Source organism: Penicillium longicatenatum (genome assembly GCF_028827895.1).
Source record: "Penicillium longicatenatum strain IBT 33135 chromosome Unknown contig_11_segment0_segment0, whole genome shotgun sequence".
NCBI lineage: Eukaryota > Fungi > Ascomycota > Eurotiomycetes > Eurotiales > Aspergillaceae > Penicillium > Penicillium longicatenatum.
Window position 1 is genome coordinate 1,425,802 of NW_026643117.1, and position 27,058 is coordinate 1,452,859.

Genomic DNA, 27,058 nt, shown 5'->3' on the forward strand with positions numbered 1-27,058 from the left:
ACTACTGACTTGCTTAATGTTACTTTGTGCGCACTATTGGATGATAAAACCAGATGTAACGATGCTAAATAGACGGTACCAATTGGCAGACATGTGCAATTATTCCCTCCACGAGGCTAGTGATTGCCCTCGCTCCACCTCGATAGCTGCTTTAATCTCAGCCATCACGAATTGTAAAAGCTGCGATTGGCAACGAGGGGGTGTAATAATATCAACGATGTTGTGCAGATCTTGACAATGTCTTCGGGGAAGCTTAGCTCCACCATACTATACGTCCGTTTTGGGAAGCATTACTTAGCTCCAAGCTCCAATGACGAAGTATTCAGGCAAAGAACTGACCACGCCACTGGCATGGGTAGCTACAAATTAGAAAAGTTTTCCTGCTTGCATCCCATCTTCCGTACCATGTTCTTTTTTCCCACATCAAATACCTTGACTACCAACCATGACTCGTGTACTTCTGACTGGTAAGAACTCTATAAGCCGAATAAAGAGGTCAATCTGTCTAATCAATTAATCAGGTGGAAGCGGTTTTATTGCCTCCCATGCCTTGGAGATGCTCCTAGCCCGGGGCCACTCCGTTGTCACCACAGTTCGTTCTCAGACTAAGGTGAATGCCATCCAGCAAGCCTACCCGGAAATCCCTCAAGAGCGGTTGTCGTTTGCCATTGTTGAGAACATTGCCCAGCCAAATGGTATGCCTTAATCCTTCACAGTCAATTCAAATACTGAGAAGAGAGCCAGCCTTTGACAAAGCGGTGGTCTCTGACCCTCCAATTGAGGCTGTCATCCACTCCGCTAGTCCATATCACTTCCATGCACAGGATGCTCAGGAACTTTTGGGACCTGCAATCATAGGCACAACTGGAGTTCTCAAGTCCGTTCAAAAATATGCGCATCTCGTGAAACGCGTAGTGGTGACATCCTCATTCGCCGCTATCAACGATGTCTACGCTCCGTCCGCAGGCAAAGTCTATACCGAGGCAGACTGGAGTCCCATAACAGAAGAGCAGGTAAATGAAAGCCCTGCGAACGCATACCGAGCTAGTAAGACATTTGCTGTAAGCTTCCAAATCCCCTTGCTTGAAACAGGGGACCCTGGCTAACCCGCTCCCCGCAGGAACGAGCAGCATGGGACTTCGTCGAGAAGGAAAAGCCAAATTCCACTCTCGCTGTCATCAACCCCCCTCTCGTGCTCGGTCCAATTGTCCATAATCTTACCTCCCTAGATGCACTGAACACGTCTAACCAGCGCATCCGTGCCCTCCTCTCTGGCGCAGCTAAGAATCGTTGCCCGCCGACCGGAAACTATGTCTTCGTTGATGTGCGTGATCTAGCCCTCGCGCATGTGCTTGCTGTTGAGAAGGAAGCAGCAGGTGGCAAGCGATTCTTTGCTGTTTCGAGCCACTTCTCCAATGCAGAGATCTCAAATATTATCGGTGAAGAGTTTCCCCAGTACAAGGATCGCTTGCCCACTGGTGATGCTTTGATCCCTGGACAGTGTCCTGCGGATGTGTATGGCTTTGGCAATACCCGTGCGAGGGAGATTTTGGGCGTTCCTTTCAGGCCTTTGAAAGGGAGCATTGTTGATTCTCTTAAGAGTTTTTTGCCTTTGGGTGTGGACAAGCTTTCGGTGTAAGATTATACGGAGCAAACCTGTTGATATATTTAGATTTCAAGTTGGATCACTTCGAAGGTTTAATATTGAGTTTATGAGCTCTGTAGCTGCGTTGATCAAGTTGATAGATTATCGAAAGACCATATGTCCATCTCACCAATTTGATTCGTTATGTGGGGGAAAGCGGTATCAACTTGGAAATGGTAACTCGTGTGTTTCCAAAGTCGAACCGTATGAGTACACAACTTGGTAACATTCGAGTAAGAACCTCGGAATGTTATTGAGCTGTATCAGACATGACTATCTACCAGCCTCACAAGTCATGTCATCCAACTGTTTTGTTTCAAGATGAAGTAGCCCGACATAACCGGCCATCCGTCTCCTGAACCCACTTATCGCTACCGACAGCCGTATGCGCATAGAAATAACCATGGGGATCATGTTTATTCTTGATCTCAAGAAGACGATCATAGTTAGACCCGTAGAAAGCTTCTTTCCAATTTCCAGTTTGCGGATCCGCCTAGAAAACATTGTTAGTAACCAATTTTCCTGACTAGAAGATTAGTCTTGATAGATACCTCATTCATATAACAGCCAGGGTCACTGTTCAGAGACTTCAACATTGGCATCCACTTGTCGGTCATATCATCAGCCAATTGTTTCATTTTTCCGAGATTTGCTTTTTCTGGCCAAGATCTACAATGAAATATAGTCAGTGCACAGTTCACGCAATGAAACAGGGAATTGAAGTTTGCTGGGATACATACGTTGCCAGAATGACATCCATCGCTGCTGTTCTCCATGATGGCAGGACTGCGTTATTGGTTGCCCCTGTCACGGCTGAAGAAACATTCAGTGCAATACTGGTGAATACCACTCCGTCCTGAGTGACATTCCTCAGCGCAGCAGTGAGGGCAGAATTTGACTTCTCGATCACCGACATAGGAATCAATTTACCGCCGTATTGACCATTTTCTACCAATTGGGTGGGATTGGGTTCGACCAGGGCATTGTAATGGTCCAAATACGATGGGTTATGGGTGAGGTTCATCGCATAACTGATATTAAGCTGATTCAGCTTATCGGTGAACGGAGTGATCAACTCCAGTGCTCTGGCGACAGTGGTATTGGGGAGAGTCAGCGGCGTCAACAGGAAAGACGTGTTCTCGACGCGAGCAATAGCCATGCCACCTTCAGCTGTGAAGTCTGGAACAATGGAATGATAGTATTCCACCGCATCGTAGAATGGATCGAGATTATCGGGGTCAGAGTAGAATTCGAGCACCACGCCCGCTACGGGAAAGTCAGGGTACACCTTAGCAGTCATGGATGTGACGACGCCATAGGTTCCACCGCCGCCACCGCTGAGCGCCCAGTAGAGGTCAGAGTTCTCGGTGGGGGAGGTACGCAAAAGTCGGCCTTGGCCATCGACTACCTCCCATTCTAAAGTTTGATCGGCGGCGAGACCATATCGCGAACTGAGGGCAGAGTGACCACCACCCTGCGTGTATCCGCCAGCCGGACCGACGGTGGCACATTCACCGCCGACCATCACCAGACTATGCTTGTGCAGCGCGGCATAGACCTCTTCGCCCAGGACGCCAGCTCCGATGGTGACGGCCGGGCCGGTGTAATGTGAAGAAGAGTAGTTAAGTTTCACCGTGATTTCTTTCATATGATGGGTCCAGATAGAGAGACCTCCTGCGCCAGTCGACTTTCCCAAATAACTTGATATTGTTAGTAAGATTTCCAAATAATATTTGAGATAGGGAATTTTGTTGAATCTTACTCGTGTCCGGTATTGCGGATAACCAGGCGAAGGTTCTTGTCGGCTGCATAGGCCATCGTTTGAGCGATTTCTGCTGGAGAAGAAACATTGACAGCATACGACACCATATTTCCAAGTTTACACAGACTCGATGTAGCAGTGAATGGATCGCAACTCTCGTTTGCCACGGAGGCAGCCATAATAGAAGATGAGGACGCATCACTGATAAAACTTAGTTTACCCATAGAGATTTAATGGATAAAACTCGGCGTGGACTCACTGCAAAGCGGGTTGTGTCCACTGGTCCTGAAGATATTGACATTCAGTGCTATTGTAAGTGGGATAATGGCAAGGTGCAGCTAAAGGGACTGTTTTGATCAGTCTCCCGCTAACGGTAGCATTGAATTGGGACCATTCGCTCATGGACGGCCAGCAAGAGTCGTTGGGCATACATCGACATTGGGATGTTATATTTTGGCTAGCAGAAGTGGCACCGGCTAGCATGACCAAGAAGGTCAATTTGGCCAACATTGTAATGATTTGTAATGTTGAAAGTCAACAAAAATCACAGACTTGTCACCTTGGCAGACTGGTTTATTCTCCATAAGATCGAGCATGACCCAATGGAATATATACGGTGAGCTCGGCAAAGCCATTTTCCAACTCCAACGTGGAATTCGTAAACGAGCTTGGAACTACGGAATTATACCAGAAGGAGCTGTATGAGTTGAAGGAATACAGAAGATCCATAACTGTCTTTGTGCTAAATGAGGGTGTAAGTGGGGGCTCCGCTCGGAGTAAGCGATTTTCAAGCCAAAAGGGAATAGTAGCCTTACATGAGGTGGTCGCTGCGTTGCTGACAACTAACGTGTATTTTTGTTAATCAGTTCACGCCGAAGGAATGAGCTTCAATCATTAAGATCAGAAGTCTCTGAGAGGATTAATTATATATGAAAGTGGACCACGTACAAGGCCTGTTTACAATATCGAGTAGCCCTGGAAGATCAAATCCATCGTGATTGAGCAGATAGATAAGATCCGATCTAGTGTCGAGCGGGGGCAGATACAGTGGCGTTATTAGCCGAGAAGATTCACATTACTCCACTCCTCTTCCCCTCATGCCATCTCGCTTTAGTTTAACCCATTGTTATTGCAAGGTTTAAAGTCCTCAGCATCCATTCTATCTTCTGAAGATAATAATTGCTCGGAAACTAGCTTATTAAATTGTGCTTTGAAGATGTAAAGACACTATATACCACGGCATAACTAAAATTGCGTGCCCACATGGATGCCACCATCCACCAGTACATTTGTTCCAGTAACAAAGCTAGCTAAAGGACTAGCCAAAAAGACAGCCACATTTGAGACCTCCTGCGGTCCTCCCAGGCGCTTCAATGGAATCTTCACTCGCTGCGCCTCCACCCATTCGGGATTCTCCTTCAAGCCTTGTTCCCAGGACCCGCCCTCGCAGAGAATTGGACCAGGTGAGATTGCATTGACCCGAATGCCCTTTGGACCCAGGTAGTGAGAAAGCTCCTGCACGTGCTGCAGTTGAGCAGCCTTGCAAGGCCCGTATGCAGCTGGCGGACCTCGGAAGAATTCGCGGCCCATAAAGGAGCTCTGCACGATGATAGAAGCTTGGGGAGAATTCTCAAGATAAGGCTGTGCGGCCTTGACAAGCTCGACAAAGCCCATCACGTCAATGGCGAAGCTGCTATCCCAGTATTCGGTTTCACCTCCCATGTGCATGGGAGATGCTAAATATGTATTTCAGTCGATCAAGGCTCTTCTTGTTTTGTTTCCTTCTCTTTAAGTGGTGATACGGGCAGTTTACTAACCGTTTGCAATGACAATATCGATGCGTCCAACACGCTCAGCAGAGCTGTTGACCCAGTTCACGATCGCTTCCTTGGAGGAAACGTCAAAGGCAGTGCCGAATGCTCGAGCGGAATTATCCGCAGAAAGAGATTGATGAACATCATCATATTCGGTATTGGTAACAGTGCGGGCGCAGTATGAGACGTTGGCACCTTCCTGGAGGAATTGTCGCACCATTGCCTGTCCCATACCACGAGTGCCACCCGTGATAAGAACATGAGTTCCTTGGAGACCGGTTTCGAGAGGCATTGTCGTGAGATAATATGCCGATATGAAAGAAAAAATGGGAAAAAATATCAATGCGGGGTCCTAAGAGAAAATAGGTGAGATTCCAGTCACTATATATCTCTTGGTTCAATACATGAATGGTCTAGTGAGATTTATTACGGTGGTACTGTAAGATTGCCATATTGGACTAACCCGATACATACAAACATACAACTAGGCAACGCTCGGCGTAGCAGTCACGTGATCCCATAGCGACGCGGAGGATCCCCAGGGAGATCGACGGAGCAGATCGATGGAACTCCAGAGGCAGCGGCTAAATCAGGTCTTCCCCTTACGGCCAAAAGGGGTTTGAGCGCTGAGCAGCGTCTTGGTAATCAACATTGAAAGAGCGCGTTTACGTGCAACCCAAAGCGGGTGCCATCTCCGAAACTCCCTTAGGAAGTCCTACTTTCCAATTGGGATAGAATCTATCATTCCCATCACAGACCTGCTCTTTCACGGAGACTGAAAACCTCTTTTCCCTAATAGCAGTCATGGAATTTCTCAAGGGGCATATAAGTCTCATGGCTCTCTTCATGAACCCTCCCTCACCAGAGTTCTCTTGGCCTTTTCCTGCATTGGTCAGAGTTTATTCAATATCCACTGCACGATGGAGAAGTTTGAAGAGACAGATATTGTTCAAGACTCTGATGGCACAGTGACGCATGTTGACCTGGGGTCAATCACAGACAAGGAAAATGGCGTTGAGCCCATTGCACTGACCGTGAAACATTTCTTGGCTCTCGGCAATGGCGAACAATATGACCCTCAGTCTGCAAGAATTGTGATGGACAATGTGACCGTTGAAGGCAGCGGCACAGGCGTAAGTTATCCAAGTCTTAAGGGTAGGTGATTGGAATACTGACAGGCGAGAAGGCCCTTCCGGCCCCTAGTATCGTGACAGAGGCAAAGTCGGGCTTTGGTCTGATTGAGCCCATTACAAGCAGGGTGCATCGTCCGTCATCCCGACCCATTTTGCGAAATTTCTCTGCCGCCATTCACCCAGGGGAGATGGTTTTGGTGATTGGAAAACCTGGAAGTGGCTGTACCACCTTCTTGAAGACCCTTGCTGGTATGTGGGATGAGTACAAGGGAGTGTCAGGCAACTTGACTTTCGGGGGGCAACCCATGAATTCCGTCATCGACGAACATCCTCAGGATGTTGTTTTCTGTGGTAAGTTTTCATTAATTTCCCCACTTTGCATATCAAGGGCCCCCACGACTGACTTGACACAGGCGAGTCGGATGACCATTTCCCAACTTTGACTGTTTTCGAGACTCTGCGATTTGCAGTCAGGGCTCGATGTGGGCCTAAGCCATCATCTTCAGAGATCGAACAGCGAGTCAGGTATCTAGCCCAATTGGTCGGACTGACGAAGGTTTTGGACACTAAAGTCGGCGATGCCTATATCCGAGGAGTCAGTGGAGGAGAAAGACGACGTGTCTCATTGGCCGAGGCACTGGCGACATGCGCACGGTAAGTCTCCACTTTGATAGCACTCGCAAACAAACATGCTGATTAGAAGGTAGGTTGATTTGCTTGGACAACCCCACCAATGGCTTGGACGCGTCCACGGCGCTCGAATTCATGGAGATGATGCGGGAGTGGACGCAACAGTCTCAATGTGTGACTGCCATGAGCGTCTACCAAGGCAGTGATGCGATTGTCCCATACTTTGACAAAGTTGTTGTCATCAATGCAGGACGCCAAATATTCTATGGCAATATTCAAGAAGCCAAAGAGTACTTCCTCAGTCTCGGTTTTGAGTGTTCATCCGGAACCACCACCACCGACTTTTTGAACTCCATGTCTGCCGATCCTGAAGTCCGCCGTGTACATGAATGTTACCGAGATCGCACACCTCGCACACCCGACGAGTTCCATAGTGAATTCCGGCGCAGTGCTCACTTCGAGAAGCTCCAATCTGCCGTGAAGAGGGCTAACTCTCTTCCTAATGTTGTTCGTCTGACCAAGTCCGACCAATATGCTCTACCACTATATCAGCAGATTGCCTATTGCATGACGCGCCAGGTGCGCATCATCCAGCACAACTACAGCACCTTGCTTGTAGAAGCTCTGTGTATTGTCGTTCAGAGCTTGATCCTGGGAACGTTGTTCCGGAACCAAAAGCGGGACACCGGCTCTTTGTTCATCTTCGCATCCGCTCTCTTTTACTCGGTCCTTGTTCCAGCTTTGCAGGCTATGGCAGAGTTCCGCAGCACTTTTGCGCAGCGGCCACTCATTCTCAAGCATAAACGGTACCGTCTATACCGACCTATGGCTTATGGCTTCGGATTGATCTCCGTGGATATCGTCTGGAAGATCTTCGTTGTTTTCTGGAATCTTCCTCTGTATTTCCTCACCGGATTTCAGCAGAATGCCACAAATTTCTTCATCTGGTTTGTCGTGGTGTATATCGAACATCTGGCCTTGTCCATGTTCTTTCGCTCGGTGGCCGTGTTCTCATCAAACATGCACCGTGCCGTGCTCCCCGTCGGAATCTTCTTCAACATGTACGTCCTGTATACGGGCCTTTACGTGCCAGTACCCCAGATGCAGGCGTGGTTGGGCTGGTTAAGATATCTGAATGTAAGTGATACATATTTCCTGCTTTCCGAAATAACATCTAGCTCACCACAAAGAACAGCCGCTGCACTACGGTTTCGAATCTGTCATGATCAACGAGTTCGCCGATCTGATGTACGAGTGCAGCACATCGGATTTGGTTCCATCAGGCCCTGGATACACCAACCTTGCCAACCAAGTATGCGCTGTGGTAGGTTCTCAGCCTGGCCAGCGACTCTTGTCCGGAATGTCGTATATCGAGGTGCAATATGGGTTTGAAAGAGCCAATCTTTGGCGGAACGTTGGAATAAACGCTGCAATCTTCATTTCCTTTGCCTTTGCTTCAGCGTGAGTTCGAAAAATCGTTTTCAATTCTCGCCCATCTTATATGATCAGATTTGCTGACGATAATGCACAGTATTGGCATGGAACGCTTGAAGCAACCAGCAGGTCGCCTTGCAACCACCTTCTACCGTGGCTTGAACCCAAACAAACATTCTGCACTCCCAGGTTCAAAGTCGTCCGATCAAGAGAGCGGATCTGTGGATCTCGATGCTCCTCCGATGCAGAGTGAAGATGCTGTCCGCGGTCCAAGTGTCACCATCGAATACCAGTCCCGCAGCCTGACCTGGAAAGAGCTCAACTTCGACGTCAAGACCAAAGATGGCGAGAAGCGCCTTTTGTCTAATTTGCACGGTTCCGTCTACAGCGGTCAGATGAAAGCGCTAATGGGTGTGTCTGGCGCTGGTAAGACTACTTTGCTGAATGCCCTAGCAGGTCGATCAAAGGGAACGTTGACAGGTAAACTGGAGCTTAATGGACAACTTTTACCCAAGTCCTTCAACCGACACATGGGGTATGTACAACAGCAAGATATTCATCTTCCTACTCAAAGTGTACGAGAGGCATTGCAGATGACCGCTCGATTACGCCGATCCCAGGATGTCTCACTTGAAGAGAAGGATGCCTATGTTGAAGAAGTGATCCGTTCGCTGGACATGGAATCGATCGCAGATGCCTTGATCGGGACCCCTGGAGCTGGGCTCAACCTGGAACAGCGCAAGAAGGTCAGCATTGGTGTAGAGATGGCTCCGAAGCCGGACATTCTCTTCTTGGACGAACCTACTTCTGGCCTCGATGGACAATCAGCTTACTCCATTGTTCGACTGCTACGACGTCTCGCAGACTCTGGACAAGCAATCATCTGCACAATTCACCAGCCTGCTGCTGACCTGATTTCGACTTTCGACGAACTCTATCTATTAACCCGAGGTGGAAAAGTAGTGTATGACGGCCCATTGGGAGTGGATTGTTGCCAGGCTGTCGCTCATTTTGCCCCACATGCTCGCCCATATCGCGAGGGAGAGAATCCTGCGGAATACCTTCTGGAGGTAATTGGCGCTGGCAGCCGTCAAGACGTCCAGACAGACTGGGTAGAAATCTGGAAACAGAGCCGTGCCGACAAATTAGGCGGCCCAGATATGCATGCATCTTCTGATACTGATAGCTTGGTCGCTGGTGAGGTACACTCTTCGAGGTCGCTTTACGCTGCCCCATTCCATTACCAACTGCGCGTATTGCTCAAACGTACGTGGCTTTATTACTGGCGGGCGCCAGAATATGCTCGTGCCAAGCTATGGCTGAACGCCGCTAACGCATTGCTCAATGGAATGACGTATCTCAACTCGCCTTTGACGCAGCGAGGTGCATACAATCGTGTGTTCTCATCATTCATGTCCCTGATTGTCGGCCCGCCACTAGGCCTGCAGGTGCAACCACGGTTTGTGACATTGCGAAACATCTTCGAGCACCGGGAGCGAGAAAGTCAAACCTACCACTGGATGGCATTTAGTTTCTCGGCTATTCTTGTCGAGCTTCCGTATGCTTTCGTCACCTCACTTGTATATTGGCTACTGTGGTACTTCCCCGTGGGTTACTTCCGAGACTCCAATCATGCAGGATACAGTTTCTTGATGTATCAGCTTTTCTCCGTGTTCGCCACTAGTTTGGCTCAGCTGTGCGCCTCGTTGATGCCTACTGTCGAAGCCGCTCTTTCGGCCAATGGCTTCTTTTTCATGTTTTGCAATACATTCGCCGGCACCTTATCTCCGGAGCCGGTGACGCCAGCAGGTTGGAGTTGGTATTACAAAGTTTCACCCCTCTTTTACATGAACGAAGGCGTTGTGGTGGATGTTCTGCATGATCTGCCCCTCCATTGTGCAGATACGGAGGTGTCCGTTTTCCAGTCACCCAGTGCCACGACCTGTTACCAGTATGCGGCATCCTTCCTTCAGAATGCTACAGGGTTCCTGGTCAACCCCAACAGTACTACCAACTGCGAGTACTGTCCATACAAGAACGGTCAAGCCTACGTGAGTATCTTGGACTTTTTTTTCTAGTAACATTATCCGCTGACTTCAACTTATCTTTAGTACACGCAATACAACTATAGCTACAGCAACCGCGGTCGGAATGTCGGTGTCTTTATTGGATTTATTGCGTTCAATTTCACAATGGTACTGGTCATTACATACTTGACTCGGGTACGCCGTCGCTGAAACGGGATGGGGTGAGACTCGCTCCGGGGTTTCGGTTGGTTTTCCTGGGGTTGTTTTTGGAAACTCCCAGGTCAGCTTCTTCTTTTTTCTTCTTTTTCTTTTCTCTTTTTCTTTTTTCTTTCTCTTTTCGAACTCAAATTGGATTCATTTATATTTGTCTGTCATATTGGGTTTATTTTTATGTCACATTGGCGTTGTGTGTAATTCAAAGATCTACAGATCTACCCGCGGGCCTGCAGTTCCCGCCAAAGAAAATTAATAGACATTCCACTGACGATAATCGTTCCAAGTCCACAACTTCCACGTCATAATGGTATGGTATTGAAGTAGAGAAATTTTCCTTCAAAGTTGACAAAGTTCAAAGGTATGATTTTGAGACATCAAACCCTTGTGAGGCTGAAAGTCTACGCTAGCAACTAGGCTCCACTAACTAACGCAGTGTCGCTAAGACTAGGCAGACCGTTGATTCGCTCGCATATGCAATGTAACGCACTGCCGGCCCCAGTTGCACAAGACGGACGGTCTTGTCCAATATAGTCGACCCTGATAGCGATGCAGACTGTGGCGTTTGTCGGGCAGCCGAGGTCTCGCATCTCCCGACAATCAAGCTCAACGCGACCAGCTGGCCATGCGCTCAACAAGGATCAATTCATTATATACTGCCCCAGATCTCAGGTCATGAACCCTTGCTCTGCAGGACAATCTGGATCCGGGTCCAGGTGGCCTGGTTTTACTCATAACTGGGCGGCCTTGCTTAATCTGGACACACCTACTTGGACATCGACATGCGGATTGACTGGAAAATGAGGGCTTATCTTCTCTGCGAGTGAGATCCTTCAGCAGGGATCTACGCCTTCAACGGAGTGCTTTCGGGAATGGGATGCGATTACCCTTCCGGGTCGTTCTGCTCCACTACGGGCGGCTTTGGTCTGACATACATCGTGCACAATTCAAAAGTCTTGTGTATGAACATGTGTTTGTGGGGACTCCATGTCTCAAACGGCTCAAATGGATCAAGTCTCAACTCAATTGGAGCATCACATGAAAAAGAGCATTGAGAAGAAGCATCGTCCTTGCTGCTTGCAGATCTTGGATCGCGCAGCCGTCTCAGCGCCAGGACGGCTTTCATTCCTTTGTTCGCAGCCTTGCCGATGTGTGACTTGGATCGTAACACCTGATCGAGTATCACGCCGAGAATCTTGACTTCGGACGCCGGGGCGACAATCGCTCCATTCACGTGTAACGGGAGCGCGGATCGTGGATTGCTTCCCCGGTCGCAAATATTGCTGTGATCACGCAGAACGTTGAAGATCGGCAGCATCTCTGACAATCCTTCGTGTTGGGCAATCTAAAGCCAGAAACGTGGCACATAAGAACCACCAATTTAATTGCTCATGCAGGCCATCGCTTGGCTTCACCGATCGTTCTGTATCAAACCCTGCCAAGGAATCCCAATAGATCCCGATATATGAAGAGAAGAATTTAATTATTAAAAGAAATAAGCGAAAACAACCTAAGATTTAAATAGGAAACACAAATCGGCTTTGTCACGTTCATATCACGTTATTGTTCTCTTTGTTCTGTTCTTCAGCCTCGTCTTCTTTTTCCTCTTTCCCCCTCTCTCGTGCTCGACTCATCTGCACTCTTTTTGGTGGGAAAAGAGTCTCTGCCTGGACATTTCTTTCTTCGGTGACACTCGCACGGTCTTGGTCATGTTCTCCACCTTTTCCGCCAATCTCAACTCCACTGATCGCCCCTCGGAGCAGCCCGCTGCCACACCCCGTGCCAAGCGTAGTCAGGTCGGGCGAGCCTGCGACTGGTGTCGGCTGAATCGCATCAAGTGTGACGATAAACAGCCATGTCAAAATTGCCGGAATCATGGCAGACACTGCAGCAATACCAAACAATTTGAAGCTCATTCACTTCCGGCCGCGAATCGGTATGACGAACACCTTTCCACGGCTGCACCTGTGCCGCAGCCGCTTTTGTCTCTTTTCCCCCGTATCAGTATCAGCGGGAGAAAACTAACAATGTTTGGGTCAGGGAAATTCAACGATTGCGAAATCGGCTCAAGGACGTCCAGGAACAATTGGATCAAGTAACGGACGAATCGAGAAGGCACACGACAGACGGCAAATCTCCCTCCGCGCAATCTCCCAAACCCCTTATCTCCAACTCCTCTGGTACCGCCACCCCTGCCGAACTCCCCGAGTCACATCGCAAGACATGGGATGGCTACCACAATCCAGAGTCTCGGACCGGTCGCGTCATCCACTATGGACCTCAATCCTCGCCGTATCTGGTGATACGCCTCAACCGGTACATGTCGGAATCATCTAACCAGCTACACCTTAAATCTCCCCTTCCGGTCCGCATCTCGCAGATAAATCGTCACTCTTCCACAGTTTCGCAGGAACAACTGTCGGGTGATATAGAGCGACCGAGTCTTCGTCTCGGGCTGGAAGAGGTCGAGGACCTGTCTCGGGAGCAAGAAGAGCATTTCTTGGTTCTCCTGTGGCAGGCGTATCACTTCATGTATCCAATTGTGGTAGAGCAAGAATTCCGAGAGTATTATGATTCTCTTTGGACTGCAACCAACGGCCAAGCGCCGCGCCGGCCATCTGCCCTCGTGGACAGCTTGTTGGCCGTCTGCATGCATTATGGCAGCAGCTTTATGGTTGACGACGATGATATGGAGACCGGCGAGACTGATTCGCAGGCTAGTCACTTCACTCTTGCCGCGCACAAGTTCTACCGCCGGAGTCAGCGAGCGCTGATGGAGACATTGGAGTATCCTTCAGTCATTTCACTGCAGAGCCATATCTACTGCATAATCTACATGTACAACATCGCACATCTGGACACCGCCCATGCGCTACTTGGGATGGCTATCAGAATGGCTCAGATGCTGCGCCTGCATATTCGGCCTGTAGGTTCTGTGCCACAGGGAACGCAAGAGTTGCATTCTCGGATTTGGTGGACTTTATACCAGCTGGACAGCCAAATTTCGATGGCTCTCGGCCGCCCGCCGTTGATCAACCCCAATGAGGTTGGCTGTGCAATGCCCACAGACACCGGAGACGCGGTCCAACCATCGGCCACAGTTTTAGTGTCACCGCCCGAAGAAGATGTCAGCTGGCTGACATTCCATGTTGAATATATCCGTTTGACGGCTGCAGCTCGCGCCGCACACGCTGCATTTGGTGCGCACTGTGCTGAGGTGTTGCAGACAAAGGATATCCAAGATATTCATGAGGACCCACTAACCTTGGAGCTGATCGCAAGATCTATGAACAGCATGGCCCGTCCAATGTACGACTGGGTACAGACTGTGCCTCGGTCTCTCAAAATTGAACGTAAAGGGTCCGGTGAATCATTCTCAACAGACCGCACACCACTGAATCTGAACGCTCCCAGCCCACTCTGGCTGCAGCGTCAGCGACTTCTGTTGGAACTCATCTACCATCATATGCAAATCACTAATTTCCGCCCTTTTCTTCGCTTTCCTCCTCGCGGCGCGTCCCTCACGCCACTCACCGATGGCCACGGCATTACTTCTCTCAATCACGCAGTCATGGTAACAAATATCCTAAGCCAAGCTCTGTCAGAGACAGATCTACTGCGTGGCTGGGCACCAGCCTTCCAGTACCAATGGGATGCCGCCATCTGCATGCTATCATTTATACTAGCAAACCGAGTCTGTCCCCCTACACCAGGTGCGAAGAAAGTCATGCCAACGGCTTTTCGAAATCTGGACACACTTGCCCAGTCTTTGACAACTTCGGTCACAAACACTATCCAGCTTGCCTGGGAGCAGTTCCGATCCAGTTCAACCCCGCGGGGGTGGTCCCAGCTCACTCCTCCAAGCCAGAGTGCATCAGATACAGAGATGCCACCTCCATCATCAATTCCATCTTCTACTGGTATCAGCACTAACCTGCCCATTATCGCACAGGGGCTAGCTGGTTCTGCTCCACAGCAGACTGATCCATTTTCTGGTTTGCTCACCCCTAATAAGGACATGATCATGGTAAATGATTTTTTCAATCCTACCCATATCACCCCACCGTTGGAGCTAATAGACTCATCTTTCAATATTAACATGGACCTATCGATGGGCAACGGTGCCCAATGGATGTCAAATGGCATGCCATTAGACTCCTGGGAGCAATATGGATCTCAATAACGATATCTTTCTTTTCATATCAAAGTTTATCTTTCAGCGCCTATTGTGACGTGGTTCCCTGTATTCTGAATTCGTGTTTGAAGGCTTTGATGATACAATGTCGTTCATGATATTAGCATAAGGACCCTTACATGTTTGTTTGCCTCAACCTGTAATGGTCCACGAGTTTTGTTTGGTTGGTGGTCAGTGTCGATATTGTTTTCTCGCATTTCAGTTTTTGATTAAACTTATGTAGTTTGAAACTTTACAACTCCGTCTAAAGGTCAATTTAAGAGTTTTACTAGTTGGAATTCGAATATTCAATCAAAATGAGGTTTTCAATCTATTACGCATCTATCTGGTGACAAAAGAACAAGTTCAGCCAAATTGGTCGACAGGTATAGATGGCCCCAATCACTCGGGCGTAAACAAGAACACAAGAATACAACAACAAAGAACTCGGATATAATCAGGGACACAGGCACAAATATAAGCAAAAACAAAACTATCCCCAAAGAAGCAAATATTAAGGCAAACGCAATCTTATCAACCTGATCATTCTGCGTAATAAAGGAAGGCGTAGGGAAGATCGTGGAGGGCGTGATAGCCTCATTCACGATAACCACCTCCTATTCCAATTTCTCGGAGAACCAAGTCACCAAGTGGCTAACAGTCGGATGGCTCCAAGTCAAAGTAGGTGGCACCTTAACCTTAAGCGACTGCTGCAACTGTCTCCGCAAAGTAACAGTCATAACAGAGTCAACACCAAGGTCAGCCAAAGCAGCCTTAGAATCAACCTCATCAGCAGCCAGGTGAAGCACAACAGCAACACAAGAGCGAATCGCTTCATGAAGGTATGCCTTTCGAGCCGGGCCAGCAGGGGGCATCTTCTCGCTGCCGGAGGCAATTTCCGAACCGTTACCCTCAGCCGAGGACTGGGTGGGTACACGGCGCGGAGCGATGTCAGCCAGCACGGGACTCGGCAGTGGCTCATCAGCATCAAAGACAAGACTGCGAAGCACGACTGCATGGTCTATATCATATTTGGCGAGATGCATCCATGCACCGAAGGCCTCGTCAGCCGAGACATCGGTAATACCCTTACTCTCCAGCTCGGCATTGATAAAGTCAGTACTGGCGCCCATACCAAGTCCACGCCACGAAGTCCACTGGATTGCGACGGCGTGGCGGTCACCGTTCTGGCGTCTGTGTGTGGCTAGGGTATCGAGGAAAGCGTTGCCAGCGCCGTAGGAGCTTTGGCCTGTGAAACCGACTAGCTGGCCGCATGATGAGAATAGCACGAAGAAGTCGGTTGTTCCTGCTGGGAACACTTCGTTCAAGACAAGTCCACCTGTAACCTTTGGTGCTAGGACGCGTGAGAAAGCCCCTTGGGTTGTTTGGGTTACCAGTTCGTTGTCGAGGACACCTGCTGCGTGGACGATACCGCGGACTGGTGGGAGTGCGAGCTGGTCGAGTGCTTCTGTAAGACGCTTTTCTGCGGTTGGAACGCTGATGTCCAAGGCGAGGACGTGGATGGACGCGCCGCGAGCCTCGAGGGATTGGATCTTGGCAATGGCTGGGGCGAGGGGGCTGTCTGAATTAATGGTGGACCAGGTCCGGCGTGGAGGGAGTGCACGGCGGGAGATGAGGATCACGCGCTGAGCGCCTTTGCTCACTAGGAAGTCTGCCATTTCAAGGCCTAGAGCTCCCAGTCCACCGGTGATGAGGTATGTGCCATCGGGGCGGGGCAGGAGGGCTGGAGAAGTGGATTTCTTGTCTGCTGGGAGGAGGAGGTGACGGGGCATAGGACGGAAGCGCATTGTGCGGGGCATGCCGTCGCTAATGCGAATGATATCGGCACCTTGGATATAGCGCATTGTCGACAGAGGGAAGATCGGGGCTTCGGTGTCGATGAGGCCGCCGAATTGATCGCCATGCTCACTTGCAATGACTCGACTGAGACCCACAAGTGGTGCTTGTGCCAGGGCTGTTGGACTTGCTCCATCGGCGATGCTGGACGTGATGGCAAAGACTTTAATAGGCAAGGCGTTGTTTATAACGAACTTGGTGATCTCAAGAAGCTGCCATGTGAAGTCCTCTGTTGCCTTCGGAACATCCTGCAGAGATTCGACCTGACCAGGAAGGTAAGCAATGGCTGTTTGCTTCTGGTCGAGAGCCAGACAATCCCATTGAGCGGCAAGGTAACTGGCCTTGGAGAAGCGGATAACTTGTGTGAATTTTGGGATTGTTGCCGCATACTTCTCGCCGAGCTCTTCATCCTCGGAAATCAGCACAATGTGATCAATTGGCAGAGGCTCCTCTGCTGGGACGGCTGGAGGCCAGGCCATCTGGTGGACGAGGCTCTCCATGCTACCGCTGACTCCAGGAGTACCTTCGATCTCGGCAAAGCACATCGAGGTGAACTTTGCTACCACGTTACCCTCCTCGTCACAAACGCTCACATGGGATGCGAGGGCAGAGTCGGAGGCTTCCTGAACATACAACCATCCGATCTTGGGCGGGTTGGCCTTGGTGAAGATGTCCACTCGTTCGATCTGGGCTGGCATGCGCAGACGCGGCTGGTCGAAGAAAATGGTCGAGCCAACTGATGTGGCTGCGTCCAAGATTGGGGCCCAGGAGGAAGCATCCCACGGCAGCTCAGTGCCTGTAGCCACATCTGGAGCAACATCGACGCGTGCTAGCATCTCTTTTGTGGTGCCGTAGTGCTCCGTGATGGCCCAAGGGAATCCCATGGCTGATACTCCGACCTTGTCAAGGTAGTCGATGGAGAAGTCATCTCGCAGACGCGTTCCAATACGGGCTTTGGTGGCCTGAATATTGATGCGGCAATCTGGGGTTGTGGCCGTGGACTCCCATCGAGCGACAGTGTGAGTGACCCAAGAGGAGTCATCTGAGTCACTCGGGCTCTCTGAGATCAGCCGAGACATTATCTTCACTTCCTCGCGCTGGGCAACGATCTGCACTGATCGAGGGGCGTTAATGGCGACAGGAACGTACAGGACAACATTGTTCAAGACGTTGGCCCCCGTGCCCTTAACAAAGGTGTTGACCAAGCCAGCTGCAGGGATAATCTCGGTTCCGTGAAGAGGGTGGCTACCGGGGAAGGGCTTGCTGTCATTGTCAAGGCGGGTAGTGTAAACCACGGTATCAGTTCCTGCAATGGCAATGCGCTGACCAAGAAGAGTGTGTTTTCCGACATCGTGAGTTTGTTGTGCGGATCCAGCGCCACGAGCCTCAACCTGACGCCAGGTTGGCTTGTGCAGCCAGCGGGTGTTGGGGACTCCCACGGCCCAGGGGCCAGAGAAAGTTGACTTGAAGTCCACCGTGGCACCACGGCTATGCAGCTGAGAGATAGCATGGAGGATGTTTTTCTCACAAGGCTTCTTGCGTACCAGAGTTGAGATCATACTGAAGTCCTCAATACCATCTGCCATGATGGTCTCGTTGATTGAGTGAGAGACTAGCGGGTGCGAAGATACCTCCAAGAAGATGCGGTAAGAATCTGACAATGCGGCCTGTACGGCGGTCGTGAGGTGGACGGGGTTGACCATGTTGTTTACCCAGTAGGTAGCGTCTCGAAGGTCCTTTCCACGAGGATCACGGAGAGAGGTAGAATAGAGCTTCGCGTTGGTCGCCTTCTTGGGCTCGAGACTACCCTCGAGAGCTTTCAATAAGGGAGCCACCAGCGGATTTAGCTCGGGGCTGTGGAAGGCAATGTCAGTGCGGACGGTGAAGGTCTGGATGGAGCGCTCTTTCAGCTCGGCAGCCTTTCGAGCGACAGCTGAGGTCGGTCCAGCCACGACACAGGACGAAGGGGAGGAGTCAATAGCAACGACGAGATCCTTGTCATTGGCAAGCTCTTCAGCCATCTCTGCATAGGGCTTGCTAACAAGAATCATTCCGCCCTGGCCCATAACTTGCCGATACAGAACCGAACGGCGGGCAATGAGAACCGCACCCTCCTCGGGAGTAAGAGCTCCAGCTACTACAGTAGCAGCAATCTCACCGACAGAGTGACCGATTATAGCCTGAGGGTAGACGCCGTGGCTGTTTAGAACGGCAGCGATACCGATTTGCATGATGTATGTCAGGATCTGGACGTGATCGGAGGCCTCGAACTCGCCGCTTCGTAGGAGTGCGATGGGGGAGAGCTTGACCTCCGCTTGGATAATAGCATCCAAAGGCTCAATGGCCTCGAGAAATACGGGGTTCTGCAGTAGCTCCTGACCCATACCGGCCCATTGGGCTCCATGCCCAGAAAATACCCAGACAACATCCTTGTTGACATCAGACCCAAAGACGCGGTTCTGTGAGGTCCAGGCATTGGCGTGCTGAGCACCCTCGGCCAGCTGTGTAAGAGCTTTGATAGCATCTTCTTGGCTGTCGACGACGAGACCGACACGGTAGTCATGGTGATCGCGTCGAACTGCCAGGGTCGAGGCCACGCGCTTCAAGTCTTGCTGAGAGCCCTCTGACTGAAGCCACTCTTCCAGAGCGAGAGCCTGAATGGAGAGACGCTTCTCCTGAGGACCGGAAAGCAGCAGCAAAGTAGGGCTTGATGAGGAGGCAACTGTTTCCAGATGAGGGCTCTCTGGGATAATGAATTGCTCGATAATAGCGTGTGAAACCGATCCTCCGTACCCGTAGGAGCAGATAGCAGCACGGCGGAGCTCGTTCGTGGAGGGCCAGTTTGTCTCTTCCTGGACGACTTTGAGGCCGGCGCGCTTCCAGTCAATCTTCTTGGTCAGCGTCGTAAGATTCGCCTGGGGAGCAAGAACGCCCTTTTCAACAGCCATCACAGCCTTGATAAAGCCCATGGCGCCGGCACCGGCTTCCAAATGGCCGATATTAGGCTTGATAGATCCGATGAAGCACGGGGCATTGGACTCGCGATCAGCGCCATAAACAGCCGCCATAGCCGAAACTTCGGTAGGATCACCCAGAGGGGTCGAGGTAGCATGGGCCTCAACATATCCAACGGTGAGAGGATCAATGTTGGCGACCTTGAGAGCGTTGCGTGCGACCAGCTGCTGAGCTTTGGCGTTGGGAGCCATGATACCGTTGGTCTTACCATCTTGTCCCACGGCAGTTCCTTTGATCACTGCCATAATATGATCACCATCCTGGATAGCAGTCGACAAATCCTTGAGCACAATGGCGGCGGCACCTTCACCACGACCATATCCCTTGACATCATTGTCGAACGAGCAGCATCGACCTTCCGGTGAGACCGCACCAGCCTTATCAAGCACTCGAGTCAGGCCTGGTCCGCAGAGGGCATTTACTCCACCGACGATGGCAACCTTGGATTCACCGAGCACGATAGACTGAACACCATGGTGGACAGCAACCAGAGAGGATGCACAAGCGGCATCAACAGCAGTGCTAGGACCCATCAGATTGAGATGGTACGAGATGCGGTTGGGAACACCACAGTAGGCCGTACCAATACCCATCCAGGCCTCAACGTTAGGCAGATCCTCCAAGACCAACTTGGAGTAATCATCGGAGTTCACTCCCCAGAAGACAGCAGTATCACTACCCGAGAGTGATTTGGCTGCGATACCAGAGTTCTCCAATGCCTCCCAGGTGACTTCAAGAGACAGACGCTGCTGAGGGTCCATCTGCTCAGCCTCCTTAGGTGAGATGCCGAAAAACTGGGCGTCAAAGTCCTCGAGGTGGTCGAGGAAGTATCCACGCGAGGTGGTCTCCTTGAGGATCTTGGCGTTGCGAGGATCACGGCGCAGGTATGGCTCCCAGCGCATTTTGGGGATCTCTCCGGAGGCATCCTGCTTCTCCAGGAGAGATTGCCAGAGTTCTTCGGGGTTATTGTTACCGCCAGCGACGCGGCAGGCCATTCCGACCACAGCAACCTTCTTGGTGAAGTTCTAAGTAGTGTTAGTGTTGTTGATTGACTCATTCTTTCTTCAAATATGGATGGGAAGGCGTACAAATTGACTGAACTCGGTGACGGGAGTGCTCATGCCAGAGTACTCAGCCTCTGGGGTCCCGGTGGACGCGGAGTGGGAAGAGTTAGATGGGAAGTGAGGCATTTCGATGAATTGACGATGCAAAACCTAAGACCTGAAGTTGGAATAGAGTTGGTGAGAATTCGATGCTAATGTCTGCTTTGACTCCTTTGCGTTGCTCTCTCAGGGACAGAGGGGATGAAGACTGAATTATATATGCCTCACGACAGCCTTGGAGGTTCTGGACTTGTGAATCGCTTCATCTAATTCATCTTACCTCAAACAACTTCAAACTCCATCGAGACAGACCCCCTGGACTATCTCCATCGATGAGTCAAGCTCGATGGAGATGATGGAGATAGAAAGTCTGCGACGACGAATTGGGGAAAGCCGAATTCGGAAAAGTAGAATAGACCAGAGAGACACTTCGAACGTTAATCTTACCTAAACTGCCTGCACAGACCGGAAATGCGGCTAAGCCGCATGGCGTGCATGCAAGTAAGCCCTAAGCGGAGTTGTGCAATGTCCCAAAGGAGATTCTCCGATCCCTACAGATTGACCAAAAGACACAAGACAATTTCCAGAAGAAACTTTGAAGTTATCGAAGTCTCGTCTAATAAATAAGTTTCCAGAATCCTGCCTCAGAAGCATTTTAAGGTTGTTCTGCTCATAGCTATCTTAACATACAGAAAGCAAGGATGCCGTTCGTCCCCTACCACAACTCCGCCGGTCAAACTAAGATCGTCAAGTACGTATTAACCGAATTCATTCATATTCCTTGGCGCTCAGTTCTAACTAAAACAGGTTCGGAGGTCTTCTGACCACTGAATTCCTCGAGCCCCCACCAGGAAGATGTTTTCTTTTTCGCCAAACCTACCGGCACAACGTGGAAGGCGCCATCCCGGAGAATTTGCGCCAACTGATTAACGGCCCTGACCGACCCAAAGGTCCACCGCCCCACTTCCATCAGTTCCAAACCGAGTACTTCCGCGTGGAGTCTGGGGTCATGGGCATCAATGTCGATGGAGAGGTGAAAAGAGTCACAGCTGAAGACGGCGAAGTGTCCGTTAAAGCTGGCAGTATCCACAATTTCTTCATTCACCCTGATTCTGAGGAGAGCATGACTGTCTACCTGAGTGCCTCAGACTCTGGAATGGATTATCAGCTGGACCGTATCTTCTTTGAGAATTGGTACGGATACTGGCACGATGCTTTATTGCATGATGGCGGGCTGGATTGGATTCAATTCCTTGCTGTGAGTCTCCTTTCATGCACCCGTTTTTAACTTCCAAACTGACATCACGTAATAGATCCAAGACGGCGGAGATGCATACACTCCTGCCCCTGCCTGGGTTCCTTTCCGCCGTCAAGTCGGCTACTGGACCTGCGTTGTCGTCGGTCGCTGGATAGGCGGCTTTCTCGGTTACAAGCCCTTCTTCAAAGAGTACACGACCGATTGGGACTTTGCCGTCGCCAAGATGAAGGGCTCAGCCTTCCAGCGTCATCTAGTGCACGACGCATTCGCAGCGGAGAAGACTTGGCCCAAGCAGGTCGCCTTGGAGGCCTCTTCTACTCCGGAGAATGCCGAGTTTGAACCGTGGGTCCAGGATATGTCGCCTAAGCCGCTGGAGTTGCCGACGCCAAAGTATAATGCTGGTGTTTATGTGGAGAATGTGCAAAATGGCACCAATGGTATCAATGGTCACTTAAATGGCACCAATGGCCATGCTCAGGGCATCAATGGCCAAGGCACCAATGGTCACCCTAATGGTCACACCAACGGTTTTACCGACGGTCACACCAACGGTCATACTAATGGGTACACCAACGGTGCTTACGGTACCAACGGCTCTAATGGGGTCACTGGGGAGGCGACTGGTGCTGACTGGGAGATTGGAGCCATGCTCAAGAAACGCGTTCCACTTGGAATTCATTAAGAGATGGTATCTGTGTTCTCTACGTCTTCTCTATTCGTTTTGAACTTTATATGATTACTGCAGTAGACTTTGTGCCAATGAATGTTTTTCTCGCTTCCATTCAATTTTTTGAGGTTCTGAATCTTGGTTCCTGACTAGCCTGTTTCAAGTGTTTATGCAGTAACCATTAAGTCGAACAACAAGTTTTGATAGGAGAATCTAGTGTACGTAGGGAGAATAGTGGGGGTTTTCTTTTCTTCTTTTCTTCTTTTCTTCTTTTCTTCTTTTCTTCTTTTCTTCCTCTAGCCTGATTTCATGTACTAAGCACTGTTCCAGCTTCATACCTCATACTAATCTAACCCAGACCTAACTGTGTCACCTCTGTGATGGCATCTAGACGTGTTCTCGTTATTTTTGTTTGCCATTTTCTTCCATCTTCCCTTCTCTTTTCTCATCTTTCTTTCTTTGCAGGCGTCATCTATTGTCTCTCTTAACTAGAAATTTGAAGATATAAATTCAAAATGTTTTAATTGGTATACCGTAGTTCAATCATTCTTCTTGCTCTAGTCAAGTCCGCTATCTTTGAGATAAGGGCTCAATATTGGGTATAGATAATACTTACTCCTAGTGGAAGACCTCATAATCATTTTTAACCGCTCTCATCTATGCCACATGCCAATTAAAGCTCGAGAGCTAGAACAGACTATTTCAGTATTGTTGGCATCTCCTTTCGTACTCCAGTACAGCTTCAGGGTCTCTGGCCATTGCCCCATTTGGTCGAACTCTGTATATCTAAGTTTGATTCAAGTCAAGATGATACACTCCGAATCTCCTTCTGGATTGATATTACTAAGTGAATCTCAGGGTGGCTTGGAATAGCATCCTTCTTATATTTCTTATATTCAACAGCTCCCTTTTTTGTGAAGGCTGCCACAGATCAGACTCGCAGTCAACATGGACTTTACACAGTCCCCTTTCCTCTGTTTTGCTGCTCTAATTGCAGCCATTGGATGTATCTCGTCGCTACTCCGTGTTTTTTTGCAATCTGGCCGTAAATCCGCTTTACTGCCGCCTGGTAAACAAACACGTTCCATTTCAAACTATTTTCAAGATATGCACAAATGCTAACAATCCAGGCCCACCTACGGTCCCTCTTTTTGGAAATGAGTTGCAAATTCCTAAGACGGATGCACATTTTCAGTATGCTCGTTTCTCCCTCCACATTCTGTGCTAGTGACTTACAAAACAGATTCATGAAGTGGGCAGAGGAATACGGTGGCATTTTCGCACTTAAACGTTTCAAGAATACTACCATCGTCATCAGTGACCGAAAGGTTCTCAAGGAGCTCCTTGACAAGAGAAGCAACCTCTACTCCCACCGGCCTAAATCCCTAGTTTCCCATCTCATCACTCACTCAGATCATTTGTTAGTGATGCAGTATGGAGACACCTGGCGGATGCTGCGCAAAATAATTCATCAGTATTTCATGGAGCCCAACTGTGAAAAAGAACACTGGAAAGTTCAGGAAGCCGAAGCTAACCAGATGCTTTATGACTTTCTCACCAAGCCGGAAGACCACATGCTCCACCCCAAACGGTACAGTAACAGCATTACTAACTCGTTGGTTTTCGGCATTCGTTCGAAAACTGTGCATGATGATTATATGGAGAAACTTTTCTTTCTGATGGAGAAATGGTCGTTAGTGCAGGAACTTGGGGCCACCCCTCCAGTCGATGACTTTTGGTTGTTGCGAAAGCTTCCGCAGTGGATGACAGGTAATTGGAGGAATCGAGCCATCGAGGTGGAAAACTTGATGCAGTCGCTGTATTTGGCGGTTGTGGACCAGGTCAGGGATCGTCGTGCCCGAGGCATTAATCGGGATTCGTTCATGGATCGGGTGTTGGATCGCATGGAGAAGACGCCTCTCTCGGAGAGCCAGCTGCGCTTCTTGGGTGGTGTCTTGATGGAAGGCGGATCTGATACCTCTTCATCTTTGATCCTGACTATTATCCAAGCCATGACAAAGTTTCCTGCCGTTCAAGCAAGGTATTTGCGATTTCCAAGATACCCCATTTTGTCGTCTTGGTTAAGTTGACTAACCTAAAATTGAACTAGGGCCCACGCGGAGATTGATCGCGTGGTTGGATCGGAACGATCGCCTGCTTGGTCAGATTTCGCGAATATGCCGTACATCAACTGCATCATCAAAGAAGCGCATCGCTGGCGCCCAGTTAGTCCTCTGGGTGTCTCGCACGCGGTGGCTCAGGACGATTATATCAACGGCATGTTCATACCCAAAGGCGCGACCATCGTACTAAACGTTTGGGGAATTCACCACGACCCCAACATTTACCCTGATCCGGAGAAATTCGAACCGTCCCGATTCGAAAGCTTTCCATCCTTGGCTCCAGCCTACACTGCCACGGGGGAGTGGGACAAGCGCGATCATTATGGATACGGAGCGGGCCGGCGCATCTGCCCTGGGATCCATTTGGCGGAACGCAACCTTTTCATTGGTGTTGCCAAGCTTTTGTGGGCGTTTGAATTTACGCAGCCAGTGGGTAGCTATAGTGACATTGATCCGGAGTCAGGCACCAGTCAGGGATTTTTGCATTGCCCGAAGGAGTATGGCTGCGGGATCCGATTGCGGGACCCCGAGAAGAGAGAGACGATCGAGAGGGAATTTCGGGAAGCGCAGGAGCGATTCGCTTGCTTTGACTAGTGCTGACGGGCTCGTGGTGTTCTTGGTGCGGAATACTTCTGCATGAGGTCTTGGCAGCTGAAGTGGGGTTAGCGTTTACGATAAATGAGTGAGATAGAGTAAGAAATCGACTGGGGCTTTATGGAGAATCGGAGTCCACCTTTCATACACTTAGCTAGGCGAATAATCCAAAACTCCGAATAGCTTCAATCCTGGCACGTGCCTACGTAGCAGATACCAAAATTTTATAAAGTATTATGCATTGCCATCTGAACTTCGTTATCTTCAAGCATTCAGAGCAAACCTGCAAGCATTCAGAGCAACCTTAGGAAGATTACTGTTGACGTCCACCTCAGGACTAGTACCTTTCCGTCCTGACTACTTGAGCTTCATTTTCGCAGCTACTCTTATTCCTTGGTCATTTCTCCCTCTCCCCCAGTCTTTCATGCGTGTTGTGCTTCCCTTGATCCCTCTTCTTTCTGCTCGTACAAGTTCAAAATGAATTCCAACAATATGAAGATCGATGTTCACCACCACTTTTATCCCCCCATCCTGCGGGCTGGTAAGTATTTTCTCTGTTTCAAAGAGGAATTCAATGTAATAACGATGATATGAGCAGCTCTCCATGAGGCAGGTGGAGACCCCTCGGGCTGGTATATTCCTTCCTGGTCTCTCGACCTCGACCAGGACATCAACCATATCATGGACGTTTACACCACGATCCTGTCTGTCACTGCTCCTGGCCCAGTCATCCTGAAGAGCCCCACGGCCGCAGCTGACCTTGCCCGAGAGTGCAACAAAGCCGCTGCAGCGCTTTGTGATGGCGCCCCCACCCGTTACGGCTTCTTCGCTTCGGTGCCTTCGCTTTTTGACACCGACCTCGCCCTCCAAGAGATTCGGTACGCACTAGACGTTCTGAGGGCAGACGGCGTCACACTCTTCACTCGCTACGGGGAAGGAAACAACTATCTCGGTCACGAGGCTTTCAAGTCCATCTGGGCCGAACTCAGCAGTCGCAAGGCAGTGGTCTTCATCCACCCAACTTCTCCCGAGAACAAAGACCTCATCAACAATGACCTCCCTCTGCCGATGTTTGACTATCCGCATGAGACTGGACGTACTGCCATGGACCTGATTACCACCGGCCGACTCCAAGAGAATCCGGGTTGCAAGGTCATTCTGTCTCACGCCGGGGGTTCACTGCCCTTCCTCATTCATCGTGCGGCCACCATGCTTCCCTGTATGCCAGAGGACCGGAATATCGGAGTTAGCCGAGAGGAGCTTCTCCGTCGGGCGCGGGAATTCTACTTTGATACGGCTATCTCGGCGAATGAGGTTGTCATGACGGCGTTGATGGAGTTTGCTCAACCTGGTCATATCCTCTTTGGGAGTGACTTTCCCAATGCGCCCACGCAGGCTATTATCCAATTCACCACCTTCATTGATGAAAATTTGCCTGATGGACTTACGACTAATGATCTGAAGGAGAATGCGTTGGAACTCTTTCCCCGTCTGAAGCAGAGGACAGTGAACCGTGATGCATTCGGGGCTCGTATGTAGTGTCTTGGCTCTTCATCAAGTATACCGGGGATGAATAATGTGTTAGATCACTTAAGCTACGTCTGAATAG

General features: G+C 49.9%; 9 protein-coding genes across 9 annotated transcripts; 6 read left to right on the plus strand and 3 right to left on the minus strand.

Annotated features, from left to right (window-relative positions):
* Positions 1–445: 445 nt before the first annotated feature.
* Positions 446–1,639, plus strand: N7484_000532 (SDR family oxidoreductase; the record flags this gene model as incomplete). The annotated part of the gene is made up of 4 exons (XM_057110953.1): positions 446–467; positions 522–695; positions 745–1,061; positions 1,121–1,639. 4 exons carry the CDS (start codon positions 446–448, stop codon positions 1,637–1,639), a joined length of 1,032 nt encoding a protein of 343 aa, XP_056978179.1.
* Positions 1,640–1,961: 322 nt separating this feature from the next.
* On the minus strand, positions 1,962–3,917 carry N7484_000533 (FAD-dependent oxidoreductase; the record flags this gene model as incomplete). The annotated part of the gene is made up of 5 exons (XM_057110954.1): positions 1,962–2,138; positions 2,197–2,314; positions 2,386–3,345; positions 3,408–3,608; positions 3,667–3,917. The coding sequence occupies 5 exons, from the start codon at positions 3,915–3,917 to the stop codon at positions 1,962–1,964; spliced, it is 1,707 nt and encodes a 568-aa protein (XP_056978180.1).
* Positions 3,918–4,652: 735 nt separating this feature from the next.
* On the minus strand, positions 4,653–5,513 carry N7484_000534 (SDR family NAD(P)-dependent oxidoreductase; the record flags this gene model as incomplete). Its single annotated transcript, XM_057110955.1, has 2 exons — positions 4,653–5,143; positions 5,225–5,513. 2 exons carry the CDS (start codon positions 5,511–5,513, stop codon positions 4,653–4,655), a joined length of 780 nt encoding a protein of 259 aa, XP_056978181.1.
* A 628-nt stretch (positions 5,514–6,141) lies between these two features.
* N7484_000535 (uncharacterized protein) lies at positions 6,142–10,655 on the plus strand (the record flags this gene model as incomplete). Its single annotated transcript, XM_057110956.1, has 7 exons — positions 6,142–6,354; positions 6,381–6,705; positions 6,768–7,008; positions 7,062–8,121; positions 8,180–8,445; positions 8,516–10,469; positions 10,530–10,655. The coding sequence occupies 7 exons, from the start codon at positions 6,142–6,144 to the stop codon at positions 10,653–10,655; spliced, it is 4,185 nt and encodes a 1,394-aa protein (XP_056978182.1).
* A 1,712-nt stretch (positions 10,656–12,367) lies between these two features.
* Positions 12,368–14,841, plus strand: N7484_000536 (uncharacterized protein; the record flags this gene model as incomplete). The annotated part of the gene is made up of 2 exons (XM_057110957.1): positions 12,368–12,594; positions 12,699–14,841. The coding sequence occupies 2 exons, from the start codon at positions 12,368–12,370 to the stop codon at positions 14,839–14,841; spliced, it is 2,370 nt and encodes a 789-aa protein (XP_056978183.1).
* A 608-nt stretch (positions 14,842–15,449) lies between these two features.
* Positions 15,450–20,894, minus strand: N7484_000537 (type I polyketide synthase; the record flags this gene model as incomplete). The annotated part of the gene is made up of 2 exons (XM_057110958.1): positions 15,450–20,729; positions 20,793–20,894. The coding sequence occupies 2 exons, from the start codon at positions 20,892–20,894 to the stop codon at positions 15,450–15,452; spliced, it is 5,382 nt and encodes a 1,793-aa protein (XP_056978184.1).
* A 614-nt stretch (positions 20,895–21,508) lies between these two features.
* N7484_000538 (cupin domain-containing protein) lies at positions 21,509–22,747 on the plus strand (the record flags this gene model as incomplete). The annotated part of the gene is made up of 3 exons (XM_057110959.1): positions 21,509–21,558; positions 21,615–22,065; positions 22,121–22,747. The coding sequence occupies 3 exons, from the start codon at positions 21,509–21,511 to the stop codon at positions 22,745–22,747; spliced, it is 1,128 nt and encodes a 375-aa protein (XP_056978185.1).
* Positions 22,748–23,680: 933 nt separating this feature from the next.
* N7484_000539 (cytochrome P450) lies at positions 23,681–25,449 on the plus strand (the record flags this gene model as incomplete). The annotated part of the gene is made up of 4 exons (XM_057110960.1): positions 23,681–23,801; positions 23,863–23,926; positions 23,976–24,773; positions 24,843–25,449. The coding sequence occupies 4 exons, from the start codon at positions 23,681–23,683 to the stop codon at positions 25,447–25,449; spliced, it is 1,590 nt and encodes a 529-aa protein (XP_056978186.1).
* Positions 25,450–26,130: 681 nt separating this feature from the next.
* Positions 26,131–26,988, plus strand: N7484_000540 (amidohydrolase family protein; the record flags this gene model as incomplete). Its single annotated transcript, XM_057110961.1, has 1 exon — positions 26,131–26,988. The coding sequence occupies one exon, from the start codon at positions 26,131–26,133 to the stop codon at positions 26,986–26,988; it is 858 nt and encodes a 285-aa protein (XP_056978187.1).
* Between the last annotated feature and the right edge of the window lie 70 nt (positions 26,989–27,058).